General features: G+C 35.6%; 1 protein-coding gene across 2 annotated transcripts in view; it reads left to right on the top strand.

Annotated features, from left to right (window-relative positions):
• LOC117112958 (balbiani ring protein 3-like) overlaps positions 1-19,164 on the top strand; it is a 35,804-nt gene extending 16,640 nt beyond the window's left edge. For both annotated transcript variants that reach the window (XM_033256191.1, XM_033256190.1), the window contains exons 2-5: positions 12,348-12,516; positions 15,082-15,299; positions 15,613-15,881; positions 16,350-19,164. In XM_033256191.1, coding sequence (XP_033112082.1) covers positions 12,348-12,516; positions 15,082-15,299; positions 15,613-15,881; positions 16,350-16,446 — 753 coding nt within the window. In that variant the 3' untranslated portion in view covers positions 16,447-19,164. The remainder of the gene's footprint in view (positions 1-12,347; positions 12,517-15,081; positions 15,300-15,612; positions 15,882-16,349) is intronic.
• Positions 19,165-22,191: the final 3,027 nt, after the last annotated feature.

The following is a 22,191-nucleotide window of genomic DNA, read 5'->3' on the forward strand; positions in this document are numbered from 1 at the left end:
TTTTCACTGTTTTCGTACTGACGTGCTAATACAATTCCAGGAAATGATATTGTCCTAATGCTACTGCTGCTACTAGTTTCTGCTGCTGCGACTTGTTTGTAGTATACCTCCATGCTTGTAGTAGTATTAGAGTTGCAGTAGTAATCAGTAGCAGTAGCAGCAGCATTAGTAGTATTTTTAGCAGTAGCAGCATCAGCAGCAGTAATAGTAGTAGTAGTGTAGTAGTAGTAGTAGCAGCAGCAGCAGTAGAAGCTTCAGCAGCAGCAGTAGTAGTTATAGTAGTAACAGTAGTAGTAGTAGTAGTAGTAGTAGTAGTAGTAGTAGTAGTAGTAGTAGTAGTAGTAGTAGTAGTAGTAGTAGTAATAGTAGTAGCAGCAGCAGCATCAGTTGTAGTAGTAGTAATAGTAGCAGAATCAGTAGGAGCATCAGCATCAATAGTAGTAGTAGCAGTAGTAGTAGTAGTAGTAGTAGTAGTAGCAGCAGCAGCAGTAGCAGCTGTAGTAGTTTTTGTAGTATTAGTAGTATTAGTAGTAGGCCTAGTGGTAGTAGTAGTAGTAGTAGTAGTAGTAGTAGTACCACTATACTACTGTATTTACCATTGATCATTATATTTCGTTATGATGAAGACAAAAATGATTTTTTAAATACTGAATGTCATACACAAAAAATCTCGTACTGAGCAGGCGTCTGTTTGTTTTTGAGATTTATAATAGTCACAGGCATAGTAAATGTGTGCTACTCTATTATGCGCATTAATTCATTCATCCATAGCTACACACATTTGATAAATGTACAATTATCATTTGTATTTGCTTTTGTGTGGTTCATGAGTAAAGTAGGCCTAGGCTAACTTGGATTGGATAGGGTCAAGGATGGCCTACGAAAGCCTTATTTCCAGTGTTTCCTTCTGAATTTGGAAGCAAGCCTTTGGTTTTTTGGGTGTTTTTTTTTTCGGAGAGTGTGATTGTTTACTTGCACGTGCTATGTTAAAACCGTTGTTACATTTTGTTCTAGTAGAAAATAATTGTTTACCAGTCTTTAATGGTGCTTCAGTTTCGACTTGTGGATCCAATTATATTCATGTAATTGAGATACTTGAACGACTTAAAATACAGATGGCGAAGAACTTTCTTAAAAAGCCACAATTTACGCCCCCTAGTGTCATTGGAATGGTTTAGGTTTAAAGCTGCAGTTACACCGAATCCGAATTTTCGGATCGGAAATCCTACCGAAACGATCAGAAAATCAACCAGTGTGTCAGAAGGGACGCTGGCGTTCGGAAACGTCCCCGAATTTTGGTTGGGATACGATGAGAATCAGAATGCAGCTCGACACCGTTATTAACAGCAGCTCATATTATGTCAAGATTAAATTTTGTAGATCGTATAAATAATATGATTGATAAACGACGGCCTATAAACATAGTGATCAAATCAAGTTTAGATACCGGTACCTCTAAATTGAAATTAATCTTTGCCGTAACCTGTGTCGAAATGTCTTTCATAGGTCTCAACATACAGTTATAGACATTTTTATTGTATATAATATGAATATTAATGCTTAGTGTTGAATTCTGACTTTCGTTGTTTAAAGTCACAAGACTGTATTTTTCCCCTATTGATATATCTCACCAGTAGGCCTACGGTTGTTTATAAGCATATCCTTATAAATTTTGAGGGCGTACTTTATCACGTCAAAGTAAGCCATAGGTACAGACGTCATTCTTTAATTTTAGCAGCATTAATCTTCTGCTATTATCTGCGAAACTATACCTACACATTCGAAAGTGAATAGTTGACCTAATAAATGTAGATAAGCAAGCCGTTACAACCTGAACACGGGGCCTGTAAAAACCATCGTTGCAAGGGAGCATCTAAGAACTCTGTTTGTCCCGTGACATACATAGAAAAACCGATAGTAAAAATCGAATTTGTTTTGCGTCCAAAGGTTTAGCCGAAATTCCAGATGTCGAGTTAGTTTATTACACTTTTGGGGATGTATGGATTAATTTCCGGCCAGACGATCTCCAGGGAAAATGTAGCCCATAGTTTATTTTCAGTTACATTGTTATAGATATCTCCGAAAATATTTGTAAGCGTTCAATGGTTTGAACTATGGAGAATATTAAATCAGCAAGCGGTTTGAGATATGACTACATGGGTTATGCCTGTATAATATGCTTATGATCCCTTATTACTAGGCGTATTGGTGCGTTCGTGTGTGGGCAAATGATGTAAATGTCCTCATTAATCCTATCTATTGCAGGATATTATAAATAACAACATGCTAAGCAATAAGCATAATATGTATAGGCCTATTATATATTTACTACAGTTAGTATATAGTTTATAATTTACGTTAGTGATTAATGTTCTTAGGTACTGCAATATCCATACAGTCCATGCAGTATTGCCTCTGAATCAAGGGCTAGTCCCGTTTTTGGAATCATTGGAGCACTATTTTTACTGTTGTTGCTTTTGTTGTTAGCCTTCTTCTTGTCGTTTTCGTTGTCATTATTATTTTGTCATTTTTTTGTTATTGTTATTTTATTTTTTTCATTTATTTTGAAACTTCTAATCGAATAGGCTTCAGTAATCTACAGAAAAGTAATGAACTTACAATTATTATTACTAATATTATTTTGTTTATATTATTATTTATTATTATTATTATTATTTATTATTATTATTTATTATTATTATTTATTATTATTATTATTATTATTATTATTATTATTATTATTATTATACAGTTTTTTATATAGCGCATCTTGTCATCAAGGTCATTGTGTGCTTAATATTCGCTTATTAACACGATGTGACACGAGGTACCCGCATCTTTAAAGGTTCAAAATATTAATATGATCACAGTTAAACAAGTTGAAACATAGATCAACATAGGCCTACAGTATATCGCACACAAGGTCAAGTTTGTTGCAAAATTTAAAAAAAAATACATATTTCCCCGTCCAAATGGGAGGCTTCTTTTCTAAACACACGGTTCTCTTGTACTGAGCGTCGTTTGAATTTGATTCGCATCGGATCAGGCTAAATTTCCAGCAAAAATAATGTATCCCTTCCGTAGTGTTTTATGCTTTGATAAATGACTGTAAATGCGTTGATTTTATATATTTAAAAAATAATAATAATTCAATGTAAATTAAAGTGTCTGCACAAAAAGGAAGCAAACGGTGATAGAAAACGAATATTGTTTTAACTCGGCCTTAATCGAGAGAGTTCATGTATGGTTCACGTTAGAAGGTTGTAGTGAACAATTAATGCGGATAGATACCGTAAGACTTAGATAGATCGATGGTTAGATTAATACAGTGACGAATATATTAAAACGAGTCAAATTGAGGGCACAGGAAGATAGATACGAAGGTTGATAGACTTGTACCTGTAAAGTACAGTACTCTCAGAATCGTGATTGATAATGATACAGCCAATAGGTATTAGGCCTTACGTGAGGTTTCGCAGCCTGAATGCTACAGCGATGTTTAATAAGAAATAAACCTTCAGCCCCGTGAGATGATTATAAAGAAAATTTATATTTTATACTCAATCAGTACTCTAGTGTATTAAAGAGGGTATTACATATGTAACACAGTACTACAAGAAAGGTACAGATAGATTTGTTGGTTTTCTATTATAAAAAAATAACCTCATTTGACATTTTTACCGCAGCCTCAATCTGTAATTTTGTTCTTAATTTTTGAGCGATTTCAGCATCAGTGTTCTTATAAAATATGTTCTTTAAAAAAACGTTTATGTTATAGAAGCCCAATTTAAAGCAGCAAATCCGTATTAATTGTGATCTAATTACAATTATATACTAATTTTCTCTTTTTCGTTCGTTCGCAATAGGTAACCACACTGGATTTCAAGCAATTAATGCATAGGCCTATTTCAATGCAATTAATAAACTACGGTAATAATAGGCCCATGATAAATCATATGTTTTCAGTACGGAACCTATTGTATAAAGGCAGAGCGAAGGGCCTACTGCACTGTCGTGTTGATTTTGTTTAAACTTGTATTGAAAATATTGTAATAGGAAAGAAATATAAACAGGTGTAAGGAATTGTTTACTTTATATATTTTAGTAAATAAATGGCTGGGATTGTATTTATATTTCTTTTTATGCAATTTTGAGATAGGCCTATTATTGAATTGAAGAAAAAGAATTTTTTTTAAATCTTACAAATAAAAACATTTTTCTCGCTAATAGACATTAAGTTGGATGCCTAATTTGGAGCCCCTTTTAGTTTGCAAAAGTAGCCTCGAAAACAAGCCCATCTCGAAAAAAAAACCCATCCAAAGTCCGCCAATTAAAAGGAGAAACCCAGGGCTTCTATTCTAGGTTTTACGGTAGTTTAACACTGTACATTCCGCAATCAAAAATACAGACATTAAACATTAATAGTACAAAAAATAACCCCGTAGAAAGTGGTGTTTGTATTAACGGCATACTGTAGTATTATGGTAACAGTTAACATTGATATTAGAATGCACTTTTATTCCTTTTAGAGCTATACAGACACCCACGCACAAATTCCCCCGCTCGAGCATTCCTTCCTCATAAAATATAGTGACAAACGTAATTCATAACTGTTGGAACTTCATGCTAACAGCAATACCACAGCAGTTCAGAAATTCATCAGATATTTTTTAATTATTGCTTTTTCTAAAGGAAAAGTCGTTAGGCTAAGATGGTGGTGTTAGTATTTGTCACTTTATTCCTCAACATTAACCGTTTTGTTTGTATGTTATGTTCGCTGGAGTAACCAATAAACGAAACAAAATAGTAAGTGGATTTCATTGAAAAGTTTGTCCACAAAACAAAAGTTTGATGTTTGATTAACGTCTTTATTATATTTCTTGAAACTTAGGGGTATTTAAAATTCCTCCCTTTCCGCTTTAAACGATTTTAAAACACGCTCCGTACACCGGAAACAGTGCTATTCACACGAGAGGCTTTGTTTTTTGTTGTTAAACACTGTAAAAATTATGCTCGAATTATTTGGATCAATGTGATTATTCTGCTGAATTATTTTTTCAACAACAATTTGATAACGGAATTTGTCCTTGTGTTAATTATTGCGTTTTTTATGCGGCGGATTAGCAGAGTACTATTTGAACCAGGATTAAAATTATATAATTTATCGCGCGGTACGGTAACGTATCTGGGTTTCTTGCGCGCGGTAATAACTCGAGTTTTTACGTGCGGCAAAAATGACGTTATAAATTTCGCACATTCGTTCGATATATGTTCGATCGTAAACACCGTGAATTGTCTGGATTGCATTATTGCGATATTTATATAGACGTATTGATCCAGCCTCACATGTGTTCAATCTTTTCAGGGTTCAACATTCATTCATAAAATTATAAGCATACGTACATTCTATCATTGTTTATTAAGCCACTGTAAAAACACGTAGAGGATTTAAACGCAAATACGGGACAACATAGCGTGGAGCTTTGCGATTAAATCCTCCACGCTGTTTTTACAGTTCTATGTTGTATTGATTCAGTGTTTTATTCCTTATTTCGTTTAAAATTAAAACTTTCATCAAATCAATTTTCATAATAAATAATGATAACGCCGCTATACTTGTATCTAAGTAAATGGCATAAAAGTAGGTTTAAGTAAATGTACGGTAAGTAATTAACTACTGTAAGTTGGACTAAGTAGTTAAATAATAAGAATTACATGAATTAAAGATATATTTTTTGTATGCATTAGTAATGCATTACACGTCCTTCTGCAAAATATACAGCCGTTGATCCAATTTATACTCACATGACGGCTTTCACAGTACCATGATGGTGTAATAGGCTGACCTTCGCGGTTAGGGTGCCTTCTATTATGAAAACTCCCATTTGCGAACTCACGAAACTTAAGACACAAACGTGGTGCTGTTCCGACTCTAATTTGCGAACTCACGGAACTTAAGACACAAACGTGGTGCTGTTCCGAATGTTCAGTTCCATTTACAGCCATATCATTCGCGCTCGATTTTTTGCAATTAATTTTTAAAAAGCGATCAGGCAAAAAGCTATCCTAGAAAAGAGTAAAGTATCGCCTTGAGAATAATACACGCTTAGTTGCACCTCTTACCTGCATACACGCCTTGTACAACTCACGGTGATTGTATTTGGCATGAGCATTTGTATATTTAGAGTCTATAGCACGGATTCTGTGCAAAAAATCGATTACGCTTGTCGAAACATTCCCCTATACTTTCAATCTTGTCATCATTTGACTTGGCATTTGGGGAATCGATACATCACCGAGGATCGCTAATAAGGGCTTTAAATATTCACGAGACACATATATCACTTTTTTGAGAAATAAAACCCACAGACTGTATGAATTACTCCGCCATCCATGAAACATGTATTTCGAGATCGTGACAGTCATAGGTAATTTGGCCAAGTTTCTTAAGAAATTCGCCTAGGATTCCCTAGGATATAGAACAAAAAAACAAACGTCCTCAGCCGAATGTATACTACTTTAGTATATTTTCTGAATAGGCCTACATACCTTATTTATCCAGGTAAGTATCTTACTAAACTTCTTGTACTGTATTTCGTTCTTTAATGTGGATGTTATTCCTACTTACTGTGTAAGGTTAATAAATACTTATTAAAAATAAACATAGGCCTTGTGAATTAGTTCCTGTTGTACTTGGAATTATGGGTAATGAATGTGGTTTATGATGTCAGATTTACCATCCAGGGAAGGGTGGGGGGTGTTGCATTGTGCCCCAGTCACAACTTTTGTTAAATTTGGTTTTGTACCGGTATCACAGATTTCTTCCCCTCTCAATCTAAACCCATGGATTTGGCCTCAAAGGCAAGGAATTTGGATCCCGAGCAAATCGGCCTGGAGGCCACACTATCAAATTTTAGCTGACAGGTGCAGGAATGCCCATATATAGGCATGATGTGCCTATATATGGCCATGATGTGCCTATATATGGTCATTATGTGATGTCATCAACACACTTTTTGGGCGTGTCACATGATTTTGTCAAATAAAATTTGATAGTCTGGACAGAGCAGGCTTAAGAGTTGGCCTACAATACTTGATCAATAAAATAACTTCTAAAAAGAATTTGACGGAAATTATTGTGGATTGCTCTTCGAGAACAAGGCCATGATCTGTCTGCGATTTGCCTTCTCATACAACCAGTTTGAAGAAGCGCTTTCGATATTCACGATAGGCATCTTCCGAGCAGACGTTTCAGAAGGTACGGTACTGCAGCTATGGACATCACGGATATAAGAGAAAAGTACCGGGAAACAGGTGTATCTTCGATGATTTACGGTGGGACACCTGACTGTTTAACAACGTGTTAGAGGAAGGTCAAAGTGCAAATTTTTGTCACCAAAAACTACATTTTTTCGGATATTATTACATTAAAAAAACACAAACATCGTAAATAAACGGACATACATTATACTTTTTGTTGTATATTAAAACTATACTTTGTGGCGCGTATGGTCGCGTTTCAAATTGACGCGTATGGTCGAGTTTGACGCGTATGGTAGCTGACCAAAGCTGCCTATCACCAACATAGTCGAGGTCAGGAAGGTTTCATTTAAATTACCCTGTAATTACGAAACAACGAGTTAATTATTGCAATGTGTTATATTTACTTCTTTCTGTAAGCAGAGGATTGTTGGTATTCAAGGGCATGATATATGGAATTCAAATTAAAAGAGACATAAGCCTAAGCCATGATTTACATCGCTGAGGTGCATATGTCAGTCAAGGCACACTACCACATAGGGCGCCCTTCCCAACATTTCCGTTAATGATAACTTTCATGATCACCTAAATCATACCTAAATTAAGTAAAATTAGATGGAATGGACCGCTAACCTCCGACCTTTAGATATCGTTACTAAGGTCCCACAAAACAACGTAAACTCGTGCATTTGTGGGAAAAAATTTGGGGGACATGCGTACCTCTGGCCCTATTCTGATTGGTCAATTGTCAAGTTCGATTGAAATTGCGTAAAAGTCAATTATTTATGATACTTCGTAACCTTACTGTAGGCGGTAGTCATACAGAAGATACTTTAAGTTAAATTTTGTTCGTTCGTAAAGGGTATTTGCGAATATAACTATATACCTTTAACAGTACATTAAGGAATTTCAAATTTCATGTAAATGGAACGTGTTGGAAATACTGTATAGAAAATTACCTGGTCGTTATGCCGACTCGCGCGTTAAGTGGCTGTTATTATTCATGTTTGAATTATTACACATCTCTATATCCTGTCCTACCTTTTTAAATGATACATTGGCATCCGTCAATCTATCTTTTAAGAAGACGTCCACTGGGGAGTTAGTTAACGCTACGGTCTTGTGCTTAAGAGCAGTTTCAATCGTGCAGTGTATAGAACCGGGTCAGACGATGTACATTAATACAAGGTTCAAATTAACGGACACTATCACATCGTTATCCGAGTCCGAACTATCGGATGTTTTTATATCCAGCTCTAGGCCTAATGTGTTGGCGACACGGTTGCCTGTAAATCACAGATGTGTTCCAGTGACATGTCGCTCCTGGCCTCCTGTAAAACATTTATAAAAGGTGTGCGAGTGCTCATGCTACGGATTTTAGTGATTTTATAATAAGTCCTGTAATTTAGCGAATAAGATCTTTAATAATCGTAAAACAGACTAGATATCAATCAATTAAAGCCTGGCACACACTGTCGGCCGACGGTCGAACGATCTTCGCAATATGTAAGCGCTTGACGGCGTGACGCCGTCTGCTGATTTATTGGTGGTATGTCAGCGGGGATCGTAAGCGATTCGATGCTTGCGCCTCGTCGCGTTGCGTTTCCGTGGAAATGCGTCAATCGACGACCGTCGATGCAGAGAGTGCTCAGCTTAAAGCTGAAAATCGATGGATTATGTTGACGTTTAAAATAACATTCGTGACATTGAATCAAGCATTCTGGATTTCAAATCCATGGCTAGCTCAGTTGGAGTGTGATTGCGATAAAGTTAAAGAGAAGCTTATGTTGTAAATACAACTGGGGTTTCATCTACATTATGCCTTTAAAAAGCTAAATTGTTAGAGCCTTTGGAAGCTCCGTTTCCATAGATACTGTGGAGTAACAAAAATGTTCTACATATATGTACAAATCCCAAGATATTACTTTATTTACCCTAAAAAAATTTTACTTTATAGTATCATCTTATACACCACCTACACCGTTTTTGTCCAGCAGTGACATGTTTTCATTGAAAAATAAGGTGTGGGCTAATGCATTCAGATAATATGCATTCACATAAATTACAATAACAATATTAATATAATATTCCTCTGTAATTGTTGTGTCTAGATATTAGTGAGTTATTGTTTATTAAATCTGGCATTAAAATATGCTATGTAATTTTATATTGATATGCCTATTGTTTAGAAACTTTTATAATGATAATCACTATCAGGCGTGGTCTCCGGTACCGTTCCGTATCTGATACCGTAACGCATTTAAATCGAGTATACTATTTAACTAGGCCTATTCTTCTTTGATATTTGTATGTACCGGTACGTGTTTACCAAGTTCTACCAAACCGCATGATAATTCATATTTTAGGCCTATAAGTTATAACATCAATTGTTTGCGAGTTAGGGTCCTCCAAGAAACCAGCTACGGTATCAAATATGTAAACCACTGAGATAGATGAATGAATTAATGATTGAATGAATGAATGAACGAACGAACGAACGAACGAACGGTTTGCTGGCTAGATGAATTGGGTAGGTTAGTGAATGAATGAAGAAATGAGAGTGAGTGAGTGAATGAATGAATGAATGATTGAATGAATGAATGATTTAATAAAGAAATGAATGATAAATACGAATTGCATCTGTACGTTTTAAGGATGATTGATTGATGTGTGCAAATGACATAGGCCTACTATTCGAATCACGTGTGTTTATGTTGTCTTTCGTCTGACGTACTCTACATTGTCACCTGCTACTAAATGTTTGCGTGCCATCCAACGTCTGCGTGTGGCTAATTGCTAAGTTTAATGTCACTGAATGAAGTAGTATTGAACATGCATTAAAGTGACTCTTCCACGAGCTGACGCCAAATATATCTTGAGCCCATATTCATAATTCTATAGACTGAAACTACTAAATTAATATTTTTTTGGTTGGTTGTCAATGGTGCAGAGCGTAGCCATATACACATATTGTCCAAATGTACTACTGTATACGTGTACGCGGAAATACTACTATACAACATCGCGCGAATACCGCTTTACCTCTTTTTTTTTCGGCCTATCGAGCGTTTTCATTGATAAATGATATACCGTCATGCTGAGAAATGTTATTGATCTTGGCAATCGCAACAGGTCTAAGCACTTTTAGGCCGTCCTGTCATTTGGATATCTTAACGTTCAGTAATTGTAATAGGCATTATGTATATTTGATCAGATTTGACGTCACAGTTTAATTTGTAAATAAACGTAGGACATAGTACTATTATAGTAGAAAGGAGGAGCATAGAAGGAGAAAAAATGTTATGGCTATTGATGGGGTTCGATTGACAAATTGTATTGCACCGTCATCTTTGATATTTTAACGGCTTCTGTGTCGACTTTTGTACACTTGCCAACTTTCTGTGTTAGTTCTGCTGTTGTGTGATGTGATCAATAATAGCAAGGAATGCAATAGTGTAAGCGATCTCGGAACGCTGCCATTGACGGCTAGTTTGTGCCCAGTCAGCATTGTATACATTTCTGCTGGAGTAAACATACATTGAGAGAGTCTAATTAAGCAGCTAATTCATAAATAATAATATTTCCTGTCTGTTACAAACCATTCACACGGCTTTGACATGTGACAACAGTCTGCGTGTGATGGAAATTATTTCGGGATAGCCTGACGTCACATCAAATTGTGGACGCAGTCGCCAAGCCCGCCCAAATTAATAGCGGCTATGTGTTTGCCTAATGAAGAAGAACGCGCGCAGGCATGAGAACTTTGTGGTTGGCTCTAAAAACCAATTCATAAATTCACACTTGGTTCACGGCAGTTGGCACGAGGTATGGCCACACACGCCCACTCATTATCGATGTTATATCATCTTGCATTTGGTAACAATAATTTAAAATGTAAACAAAAGGAAAGGGGGAGGGTTGATGCCGTTTTGACGACTAAAAAGATGATGAAAGTCGGTCACATCAATACCGGGTACGGTATATTATCAAACCATTGGTTTACTTAGGGAAGGAACTTGCGTAGATATCCTCTGTCAGATACCAAACAAATCGACAAAATGACTTGTCGAAATCTTTGTTGACAAACTCTCTCGCAGCAACCTTTCCGCATGTTACCCTAAATATTTAAATTATACTCATGGATGGGCCAGCGTTATTAATCAAAACAAGAATATATCGGTAAATTGGTCTAAATTGCATCAAGACAAATGCTAAATAGTTCATGTGTAAGACGAATATGCAACTATTCGATGGTAAACCAAGACCGATTTTATCTATCAATGTTGCGTGCGATTCGGACAATTTTCGCAGTAGCACTCGGCTTAAGGTCGGTGCGATTAGTCCTTATGTTGCACAGAAACATTCGCGCGTTTTAACTACATCATTAATTTTATCATTGTTTTCATCTTTGTATCATGTACTGACTTAATATTGGAAAGATGTTTAAAATAATAAAACATTATTGATATTAAAGGCCTTGTTATTATTATCTTTGGCATCACCATCGTCATCATTTCCCAAAAATTTGGGGGTATTTGTCTACACTATATATACCTATTATAGGCCTATAGGCTAAAATTGCTTAGAACAAAGAAACACAGAACAAAATAAGAACAAATTGAGGTTGAGGTAAAAAGCCAAATAAGGTTTTATTTAAAAAACGACTCGAAAAACAACAAATCTTATCTGTACCTTATATAAGGTGTGACTCTGTAATACCCTCTATACAGTACTGTACAATAATTGATTTTCTATTTTTGAAAAATGTGTAAAATAAGAACAAAATAAAAACATTTTGAGCCTGAAATCGGCAAAAGAAAATAAGAACACTGAGCCTGGGCAAAATGTTTTTGGTTCTTATAAAAATAATTATTTCAACGTGTGAATATTAACGCTGTTCAGTTTTGCGAAACGGGGAGCATGTTGGTTACTCTCCTTACCACCTTCCCAATTGTTTAATATTCAAAGATGTATCTTGTTAATTTTGTAAACTATTTATTAGCTTAAGTATTAAAAATAACTAAATTACTGTATTATATTATTTTTCATTTATTAAACGTTCAATCGATTTTGTCTTGTTTTTGCAGATAGAAGAAACAATACCATCATTAAATGACAAGAAGAAGGAAATAGAAAATCAAACATCTTTAGACGAATATCTACAGGAATTTTTCCCAAATCAAAATAGATCAGAGGTAGTATCAAATATTGCACAGACCCGGCCGTCGTTCCAAAGGAGGTCGGGAAGACATAAGGGTAATTCAAAAGTATTTAATTTTGAAATTGTTGATACTTTTTCGCTCTTCATTTTAAATATAGGGGGTGTGGTTTAACTGATAGTCTAGTTAAATGAGAATTTCCAGGTTTTCTCTTGGTATTCATTGGATCTTTCCGCTAAGCCCCGCCCTCTTTCTTATACTCCTTTTACACTGCGAGCAAAATTCCGGACATAACCCGGGATTTTCCAATACCCGGGTTAAAATCTCCCGAGCTGTGGTTAGTGTAAACGTCAAAAAGTCCGACTGGGGTTGCCGAATTCAGCATAGGACAGCCCGGGTGCATTCCTGAGTCGCCAGTGTAAACAGCACCGAATTTGATTCCGGAATTAGGCCTTACCTGGCGCCTACCGCAGCTATGGTCAGGTTGGCCTAAACTTTGCTAACGGGCTAGGGCTAGACACTTTTCAAATTAAACCCTCTACGCTCCGGTTATAGGCTTGATATCAAAACTTCTGATTTAATTCGCATAATTTAAAACAGTCTGCAGGTATATTGCTTCTATAATAATTGACAATTTGTGGCTTCGTGACGACGAGGAACTCGAGCGAAGTGATGATCGCCATAAGATATTTTATCGCCATCGCAACACAAATTGAGGGCGATATTTGAACCCGAGTTCGTTGCCTGTGTAAAATAGGAACAAATCGGGATCAACCCAGACTTTCGTTCGATGGGAAATGCACCCGGGATCACCCCGGAATTAACACGGGTTTATTATGCTCTTGCAGTGTATTAAAGGGGTATTAGATATTGTTGCTAAGGTCCCGCAAAACGACAGTGTAAAAAAACACTACACGAACACATACGTGCGTTAGTGAGATAACACGTGTGTTTATTGGACGCGCGCGTATTCCTGGCCCTTTTCTGATTGGTCAGTTTGATTGACACTCCGGAAAGGTCTATGCAGCAAAGATTTAGCAATTCAAACGTCCGATCTCATAATATAGTGTAACGAGGAGCATGATATGTGATAGTGTTAGGATAATGCAGGCCTGCATTGATGTTTGACCGGCAAATTTGGGTGCGCGAATTTACAAGCGCATTGTCATAATGATGCGTACGAGAATGCGCAATGATTGAGCATTATGCCTGGCTTTTGCGCAATAACTTGCGTTAACAGTTCATTCGTCCCATGAGGTTTAAAAGTGCGTGCAAAGGATCCAAAATTACTGCTTGACGGTAATTGTCAACCAGTGGCCTATATCCTTGGCGGAAACAGCTGCTAGGCGATCAAAGATAGATGGTTTCACAAAGTAAATGCAATGCAATAAATTCGCGAGTAATGGGATTTATAGGAACAGTCTCTAAAAATACCTTTACATTGAATGGTCTTGTAACTCTTTCAATGTAGGCATATTAATATAATAAAACTTTCTAAATTGAGCATATTAATTCACAAAAATAATCGCCTGTTTTCAAAAAGTAAATCCGTACTTTTTCTGGAATTTCGATACGGTATCTCTCTGCTACAAATAAGATTATTACGAGGCACGTCCTCCTAGTTTATGTTTTATTGTTACTCTGATACGTTGACCCGATTCGATGATACAGAATAATTCAATCACTGAAATGCTGTCTTTAAAAGACGTCTTTGTAAGTTGAGAGGATTAAAGAATTCTTCGACAGTAACTGTCTGGATGGATTGTTGAACGAGATAATTGTCGAAATAATACATAGAAGGCAGTATGGTGATTTTATTCTTCTAAATGTCATGATTGATTAGTGTCAAACGAAAAAAATGTATCGAAATTTACATCTATTTGAAGACTATTTCAATCATTGACAGATTCCCAAGTTACAGTACTTATAAACTGTCAGTCATTTTTATATATTGATATATTAAAAGTAGTGTCAATCATAAACTGACTACATAACTATCGCTTTTCATATCTTTCTAACATTTCAAAAGAACTAATTAAATGCGAGGGGGAAACGTTGGTATTCAAATTGCGGCATGTATTCTATGTTATCGATAAAACGATTGTACCTACTGTCAAGGAACGATAAAATTGACTTAGAAGATTTTAAAGTTTTCAATGGATTTTGAATAATTGGAATACCGAATTGGAGTGGTTTAACAACAAAAGCGGGTTAGCAGACGGAGATAATCGACTTTGAATAGACCAAGTAGTTTAGTGAGGAATTAGTGTCATTAATTTTAGTTCTTTTGGTAAATATTGGTTTTACAAAAATGAAAAATGCGAAACAATTGTTGTTGGATTCGCCGTTGGCTACGAATGACCTAGATGGTTCAACCAATTCTTTTAAAAAAAATCGCGTTGAGATTTACTATAAAGTACTACGATGTAAGAGGGCGCTAGTATCGTATTATTTTTTACCAGTGAATTCGTACCATCACAGTTTGCATATAGAATCTGTGCACCAGTTAACGAAACTGATGTATCTTTATTGAGTAAACTAGTCTGACCTTCCGCCTTACTTTTATTATTGAGAGTAATTAATAGTATTATCATTATACTTATCAATATTCTACTACGGGTGGATCTATTACTAATTGACATTTATTTATCTGTCTTTGCAGAGAATATGTTCGCTAAAGTTGATCGAGAGGCACAAAGGGTTAAGTGTGGCAAGCCTCGTGAAATATTAGTGGATTCTTACACGGAATTGGGGTTCGCGAAAGGATTTGGGACTAAACTTTTTCCAAGTTGTATTGTGGTAGATAGATGTAAAAATAGCGGTTGTTGCCAAGAATCTGAAGAATGTAGGGCGTCAAGAACAATGAACGTCACACGAGAGGTAATATAATAATACTTATTATAAGTCCCGAAGATATTTTTCTATCACCAACCGTGCACTAATTTTTCATTAGTGCATGTTTAAAAAAATTCCTTCTGGCCGTGCATTATCTAACCTTCGTATGATAATTAACATTACTGTATGAACGCAACTATTCTAATTTGCTTAATAATAAATAATATGGTGATGATGCCGATGATGATTATGTATTGTCAAATAGAACCGTAATAATGTAAATAATCCAAGTCACCAGCGCAAAGATACAAGTCTAATTTTATTATTTTTTAATGTTATACCATTTTTATTTCCACAGTTCTTAAACAATGGTGAACTTATAACTAGAACAGTAGCGAAGGATTTTGAATGTGAATGTCGAAAAAAACCAGCATTCTGCCCGGAGACTAACACAACTTGTCCAGCCGGGAAGCAGTGGAGTGACAGTGCTTGCAAATGCGTGTGCAAAAAATGTCCGTCATTGTTTATAATAGATGAAGATAGGTGTACGTGTGATTGTCTTGTTTCCAACAGGTTATGTAAAAATCATGCCAAAGGAAAAAGGTCTATTTCAACGGAAGATTGCAAGTAAGTATATTTATCTATTTATAATCATTTATGTGTGTGCAATATTTTATTTAATGTCATTATATATCGCGAACGCTAATAGTACAGTGTCAATGAGATACTAAAGAATCATAATTGCAATGGAAATACAATACAAAATAAGACTCTGTTTACACTATTAAGAATTATGTGTAAATACCTGAAATTTGTCTATATATTGGGGTGATATGAAATCATCATCAGTTATTTTAAATACTGCATCATTATTTGTACAATGAAATTAATAGCAAAATGGCGTTAGGTGTGTAGTATATCAATCCGTGTGGTTTCTTAGGCTGCGGGCCGTGACACACTACCGTGCACTAAAAATCAAGGGACTGACTTGGTGGTAGAAGGGACGCAGTAGCAGTAACACTGCGTGACCTTTGACACTCATGCTCTCCAGTTATACAGGTACATTAATTTAAAATAATTGATTTTGTCTTTCAGTTGCATAAAGAGCGGGTTGTGTAATCCACCGCAGTGTATAAATGGACATTATGATGCCGACCTGTGTAAGTGCGTTCAAGATCATGTGGAAAGATGAAATTTCTAAATGTTTCCAAAATCCACTCGGAAAATTAAATTATCGAACAGAGCTGTACTCTGGAAATCTATCAAGTATTTATTGTGGTATTGAAAACATTGCGCTTTTCCGTTGTCTGAGAATCGGTTTGCAAACTAAAGACTGTGTGGTGAAACAAAGGTTGTTCGCAGAAGAAAAGACAATGTTTCATGGCCTCCAAACGGTCCATAACTTACAAATACCCAACGAAACATTCCTATTAAGTTATACCAACTCACAAGGTTGTTAAATGTGCTCGGCATCTGTCTCCTCAAATTCCGTTACCAAGTGACTGAGAACTCAGATAACTGAATATACAGAGATTATTGGTACGGAAAAGAAGGTGAAATAAATACCAATGTTGGCTGTGTTAATTGTTGATTTTTGTGTCTCAAGCAAGAAAAAGAAAAGTAAATTTAAAATATGAGAAAGGACAATGAATACATATCGATGAATGGTGAGTGATTGTGAGACAATTTAGCGGCGTATTGATACTGAGAAGATTATTGCAATGTCCTGCCGCTTAATAAAAATAATTCCTCAATATAAAAACTAATTACATATTTATTCTGAAAGGTAAATAGTTGATGCGAATGGTTTGTAGCTGATTGTAATTTATACTGTAATGATTGTAAATTAACTGCCATATTATGGTGTATGTATATTATCTTCGTTGTACATTGTTTTAATAGGCTATGTATCAGAAAATATTTTTTGTACTATCAAGTTTATTAGTAGAATTGAAAGAGTTAGTTTTGAAGAAAGCGGTACTCAGATGTTATAAAGCAATTTGCGTGCAAAATGTTTTGCCGAATGCCTGATCGATTCTTGTTCAAAATAAGATGAGAAACAGATTTAGCAAAACGAAATCTAATCCTCAATTCGAATCACAATTTTTAGTTTTTACACACAATACCCATAGCGCCACCAACGTTTAGTATTTGGCAGGTTTTGACGCGATGTGGCGTACTGTATTTTTTCATCCACACGTACTTTCTACGCTGCTTGGTAGTCATCTGTCTACGTTTGTAAGTAAAAAACTATGATTATGTTAGTCAAAGTACAGAAAGCTAAGGACACGCCTCCCTGTTTTCATTTAGCAATTTTATGCTAAGTTGGATAACAACATATGCGTGCCCGTTAAGGAACACGAGCAAAAAACGTGTTCACATTGTCGTTTTCTAGCCTATAACTACGTGTACGCCTAAATCTATTTATGTGTACAGTCTTTTAGCTGTAAATTTCTGGCGAACCCTCTCCAATACTAAAGCTCTGTTCACATTATCAAGTTTTATATGACAAATATGTGAGACTTATACCATGGGTGCAATGATATATCACGTCCATATATGTGCATAGTGATGTCATATAATACCCATAGGCCTATATGGGCAAATCAGGTATTTTTCACGTAAAATATTATAGAGCTTAAAGCTAACAAATGTTGACAAATTGAAATATATTCAATCTGCAGTAAGCACATAAATTAGACCAAACACTATCTTATCAATTTTAAATTATGAGTAAATTTGAATTATGGATTTGTTATTAATTTTATGGTTTTGTTTACATTATCTTTACGTTTGATTTTGGCGCCCTCTTTTTTGCAAATAATTATGATAAGGTTATGGTAGTTTGTTTCTCTTGATCTTGTATTCCCTGATGCCACTGGCAGACAATGGCTTGACTTAAACATTATCATTCTGTATAACCATATATCAATACAAATTTGTATATAAAATTTGAAAATAATATTTAACAATTTATCGTATCAACATAGACCTACTATGTAGATATCACATGACTACATTACAGTGTGGGTTGCTCATATCGTAACTAGCGGAAAAGGCTAAATAATAGTTTATTCGAGTTAAGGCCAAGTCAGCGTCGTACGACGCAGCCCGACGTGATTTGTTGTCGCATCGGGTCTGTGTGAGTAAAACGCTGACTCGATAAGCTCGGTTTCCATAGAATCGCTCACCCTATCGGCGACAGTCGCCGACAGTTGTCGGAAAGGTTGAACATGGTTTAACTTTGCCGATTGCGTTACAGACGAATCAGGGTGGTTCCCGATTGCGTCAGGGCAGTTCCTATGCGTCCTGTCTGCAACGAAATCGGCAAAGTTGAACCAGATTCAACCTTCCCGACATCTGTCGGCGACTGTCGCTGATAGGTTGAGCGATTCTATGGAAACCGAGCTATAGGTTTGCGTCGGGGACACTCGCGTCGTAGAATATTTAAACATGTTTAATGTTCTCACGACGATCTAAAGACTGCTCCCGACGATACATTGCGTCGGGCTGTGTCGTTCCACGCTGTTTGAGTTGGCCTTTAACCGCTTATAAATATTAGTATTTATATTTAAAAAAATTTAAAAAACTTGATATATGCTCTTCGATCGGTGGCTTGAAACATATTTTCATATCATACAGTACAGTATTTCTATATTTAACTTGAATTGTGACGCAATTTTCTTTAGTTTACGCATGTCTCATCAACTTTGACCGCAGTCTGTGTACGACTAGTCTAATCAGATGCTTTAATCATAATCTGTTACTTGAGCTTTTAAAATATATTTTAATTAGTATTATTCATGATGGAAATTTGCATCTGATAATACAAAACTTTAAATTATATGTTTGTTTATTTATTTATGTAACTAAAAATAGTTGATTAAAACATACGATGTCCCGGTATGTATATTTAGTCTACTTGTCTTTATTGTGTATCCTACATTTTAATGCCCTGTCCACACTATCAACATTTGTTTGACAAAAATATGTGACATGCCTAAATATGGTCATGCTGACATCACATCATGACCATATATAGACACATCATGACTATATATGGGCACATCATGACCATATATAGACACATCATGACTAAATATGGGCAAATCATATGTATTTGTCACATAAAAATTGATAGTGTGGATGGAGCTTTCCAACGTCAATAGAGTTTTGCAAGCTAACAAAAACGATAACGAATACGGTTACGTCATATTTTTTTATTTAGTCAATCCATCTCATAAGTAGCATATCTGACGTCACAACGTAGGCGATCCATGACTTTTAAGTGAATAAACGATCATATACAGCTCGTATATGTATTGTTAAAAATGTAGGCACTAATAACGATATTGAAGATGACATATTCGTATTCATTTTTGTAAGGTAAAGTTGCAAAATCTCCCTATTACAATGGACCTTTCCGCTAAGCTCCACCCCTTGGATTTTGTTGCTAAGCCCCCACAGGACGGCAGTGTTAAAACATACGCGAACACGTGCGTTTGTGGGACAACACGTGTGTTTGTAAGACGCGTGCGTATTCCTAGCGTTGTTCTGATTAGTCGGTTGTGAAGTTTGATTGACACTCCGGAAAGATCTATTATAACACGTAAGCTAATAATAGCAAGATATTCATTATAACCTTTTACGAGTGCCACATTGAGCAATAAATAAAATAAAACCATCAACTCACATAGAAAGTGGCTGCAACTTGAAGAAGAATGGCGTTTAATTATTTCCTAAATACGGATGCAGTGTTCTTCCGATCCAGCTTCACACAAGTTTTAGACACACACATGTTAATAGTTCTGTTATTTATTATATTATATATTTATTTATATCTTCAATTCACCTTATTAATCTCATTACGTGCTCTTTGAGAAATACCATCGTCATAGCGCCACAAAATATAATATTCTGTCGTGGATATTGCTGGTTTATAAATTCCTTTTGAGTGAGTGAGACATTGATTCCTCAGCCTGTAGACTTAAAGAATTCTGCCTTTCTGGAAAGGATTTTATTCCCCAGGGCCGGATTTCTCCCCCTCCCTTTTACGGAATTTGACCACTAGAACGCTGAATTCACTTATGCAGAGGCCGAATTTACGGGAGATCGTAAAATTTTAAAGCACTCGTAGTCGTAGTTGTGGGATCACAAAACAGCTGTAGAACTATTTTAGTCATTTTAATCAACTTCAACGGAAGTTAATATTTTAATTGAGACAGGCGATTTTATAAAATCAATATTCAATAATAATTATTTTGATATGCTTATAGTGAACTGAAAATATGGTAAGTTATTATTATAAAAAAAATCATTAGGAATTACTGTAATGTTAAGGACGAAATACTGAATCGTTGGCGATCATGAACAAATTAAATCAAAACAGAGTGTGTCTGCTTCATCAACGAATAATTTTCATTTCAATACGCATCGTAGGAAGAATACAGAAACAACGAATGACTTACCACTTAGTAGAGAAAAATAATTTGGAAAAAATCGGTAGTATTGGGCTGGACATAATAAGCTTGAGGGGGATAAAATTTGGGGCCGGGGTACGAAATTTTGAAGATGGCACTCTAGATTCCCAAAAGTGTTTTTATCGAAAAGACGTACCTTCAGGGCCGCCAAGAGCGGCTTCTGCCCCACCCCCCTCACTGCCGGCCCCAACGTCGACAATGTGTCTCTGAAATCAAATTGTAGTACCTAAACACATAGGCCTATCGATCTGGTGGCTCACCCTGATCCATAACCGTCGTGTTTTTCTTCGATGACGATGATGATGACGACGACAACGATGACGATGATGCTAATATTAATGTTTAGATGGCAGTGATACGAGCATCCTTCTCAACAAAAAATAAACTTTAATCATTTTAATTATTTCATCATTTCATTTATTCGTCTCAAAACATTAAAATTGACAATAAAGGAAACAGCAAAGAACAAGCACAGACAATATGAGACAGGACACCCTAAAAGTGAACTTAATCACTGTCGAGTGGGGCCCTTCACAAGATACAACCAAATGCTTACAGAATATACATTTTTTTTAAATATATAAACATTAAAAATTTAAAATTTTGGCATAATTTAAAAGATTTAAAATATTAACATTTTCAGATGATTCAATAAAATTTACTTCAAAATTAATATTTAAAGTGCTAAGGTAGATTTAAAAAAAAATAGCAAATTAAGCTGTTCATCTGCATAGTCAGGTCGGCTAGACAGAGAAGAAAGTTAACAATTGTAAAAATTCTATAGTAAAATAAGCATAATTCAAAAGTTTGGCATTTAAAATTTTAAAATATCAGATGATTCAGTAAAATTTACTTTAAAATTTTAAATTGCAAAATGCTAAAATGAATATAAAATATATCCAAGCAATTGTGAGCTATTATCGCCATTGTTAGGTCGGCTAACAGAGAAGAACTCGTGTATAGCTCTCCGGAAATCGGCAAGACTCATTGACAAACTGTTCCCGGCCTCCACGGGCAACTCATCCCATGCGTGGAAAGAAACTTGATACAAAGATTCAAACGCAATCATAATGACGATTGAAGATGCAATATCGCTTAACATAAACACTAGGGCCGAAGTCTTTTCTTCATTCCTCAAAGCTAGGCTTTTTTTACATGTCAGGTATTTTGACACATTTCATCTACAAACAGACGATTCACTGGCTCAACATGTAATACGAGGCTCAAAGATATATTCCATTGGGTAATATATGAATGAATAGAAGTTCCAATTAGAGTAATACATTATACATTATAAAGAACCAGAACCAACCTGGAAGTATTCGGACAATGACCCGAGTTTTATCACGCGTATAGGTTTACTTCAATACACCGTACTGCCCAATTAAACATGGGATGTCTTTTCACTATTACAAGTAGTAAGACAATTAGTAATATACTGTAATTATTTGGTTAAA

This window comes from Anneissia japonica, unplaced genomic scaffold, assembly GCF_011630105.1.
Source record: "Anneissia japonica isolate Jap-2015-1 unplaced genomic scaffold, ASM1163010v1 scaffold287774_len439945_cov178, whole genome shotgun sequence".
Taxonomy (NCBI): domain Eukaryota; kingdom Metazoa; phylum Echinodermata; class Crinoidea; order Comatulida; family Comatulidae; genus Anneissia; species Anneissia japonica.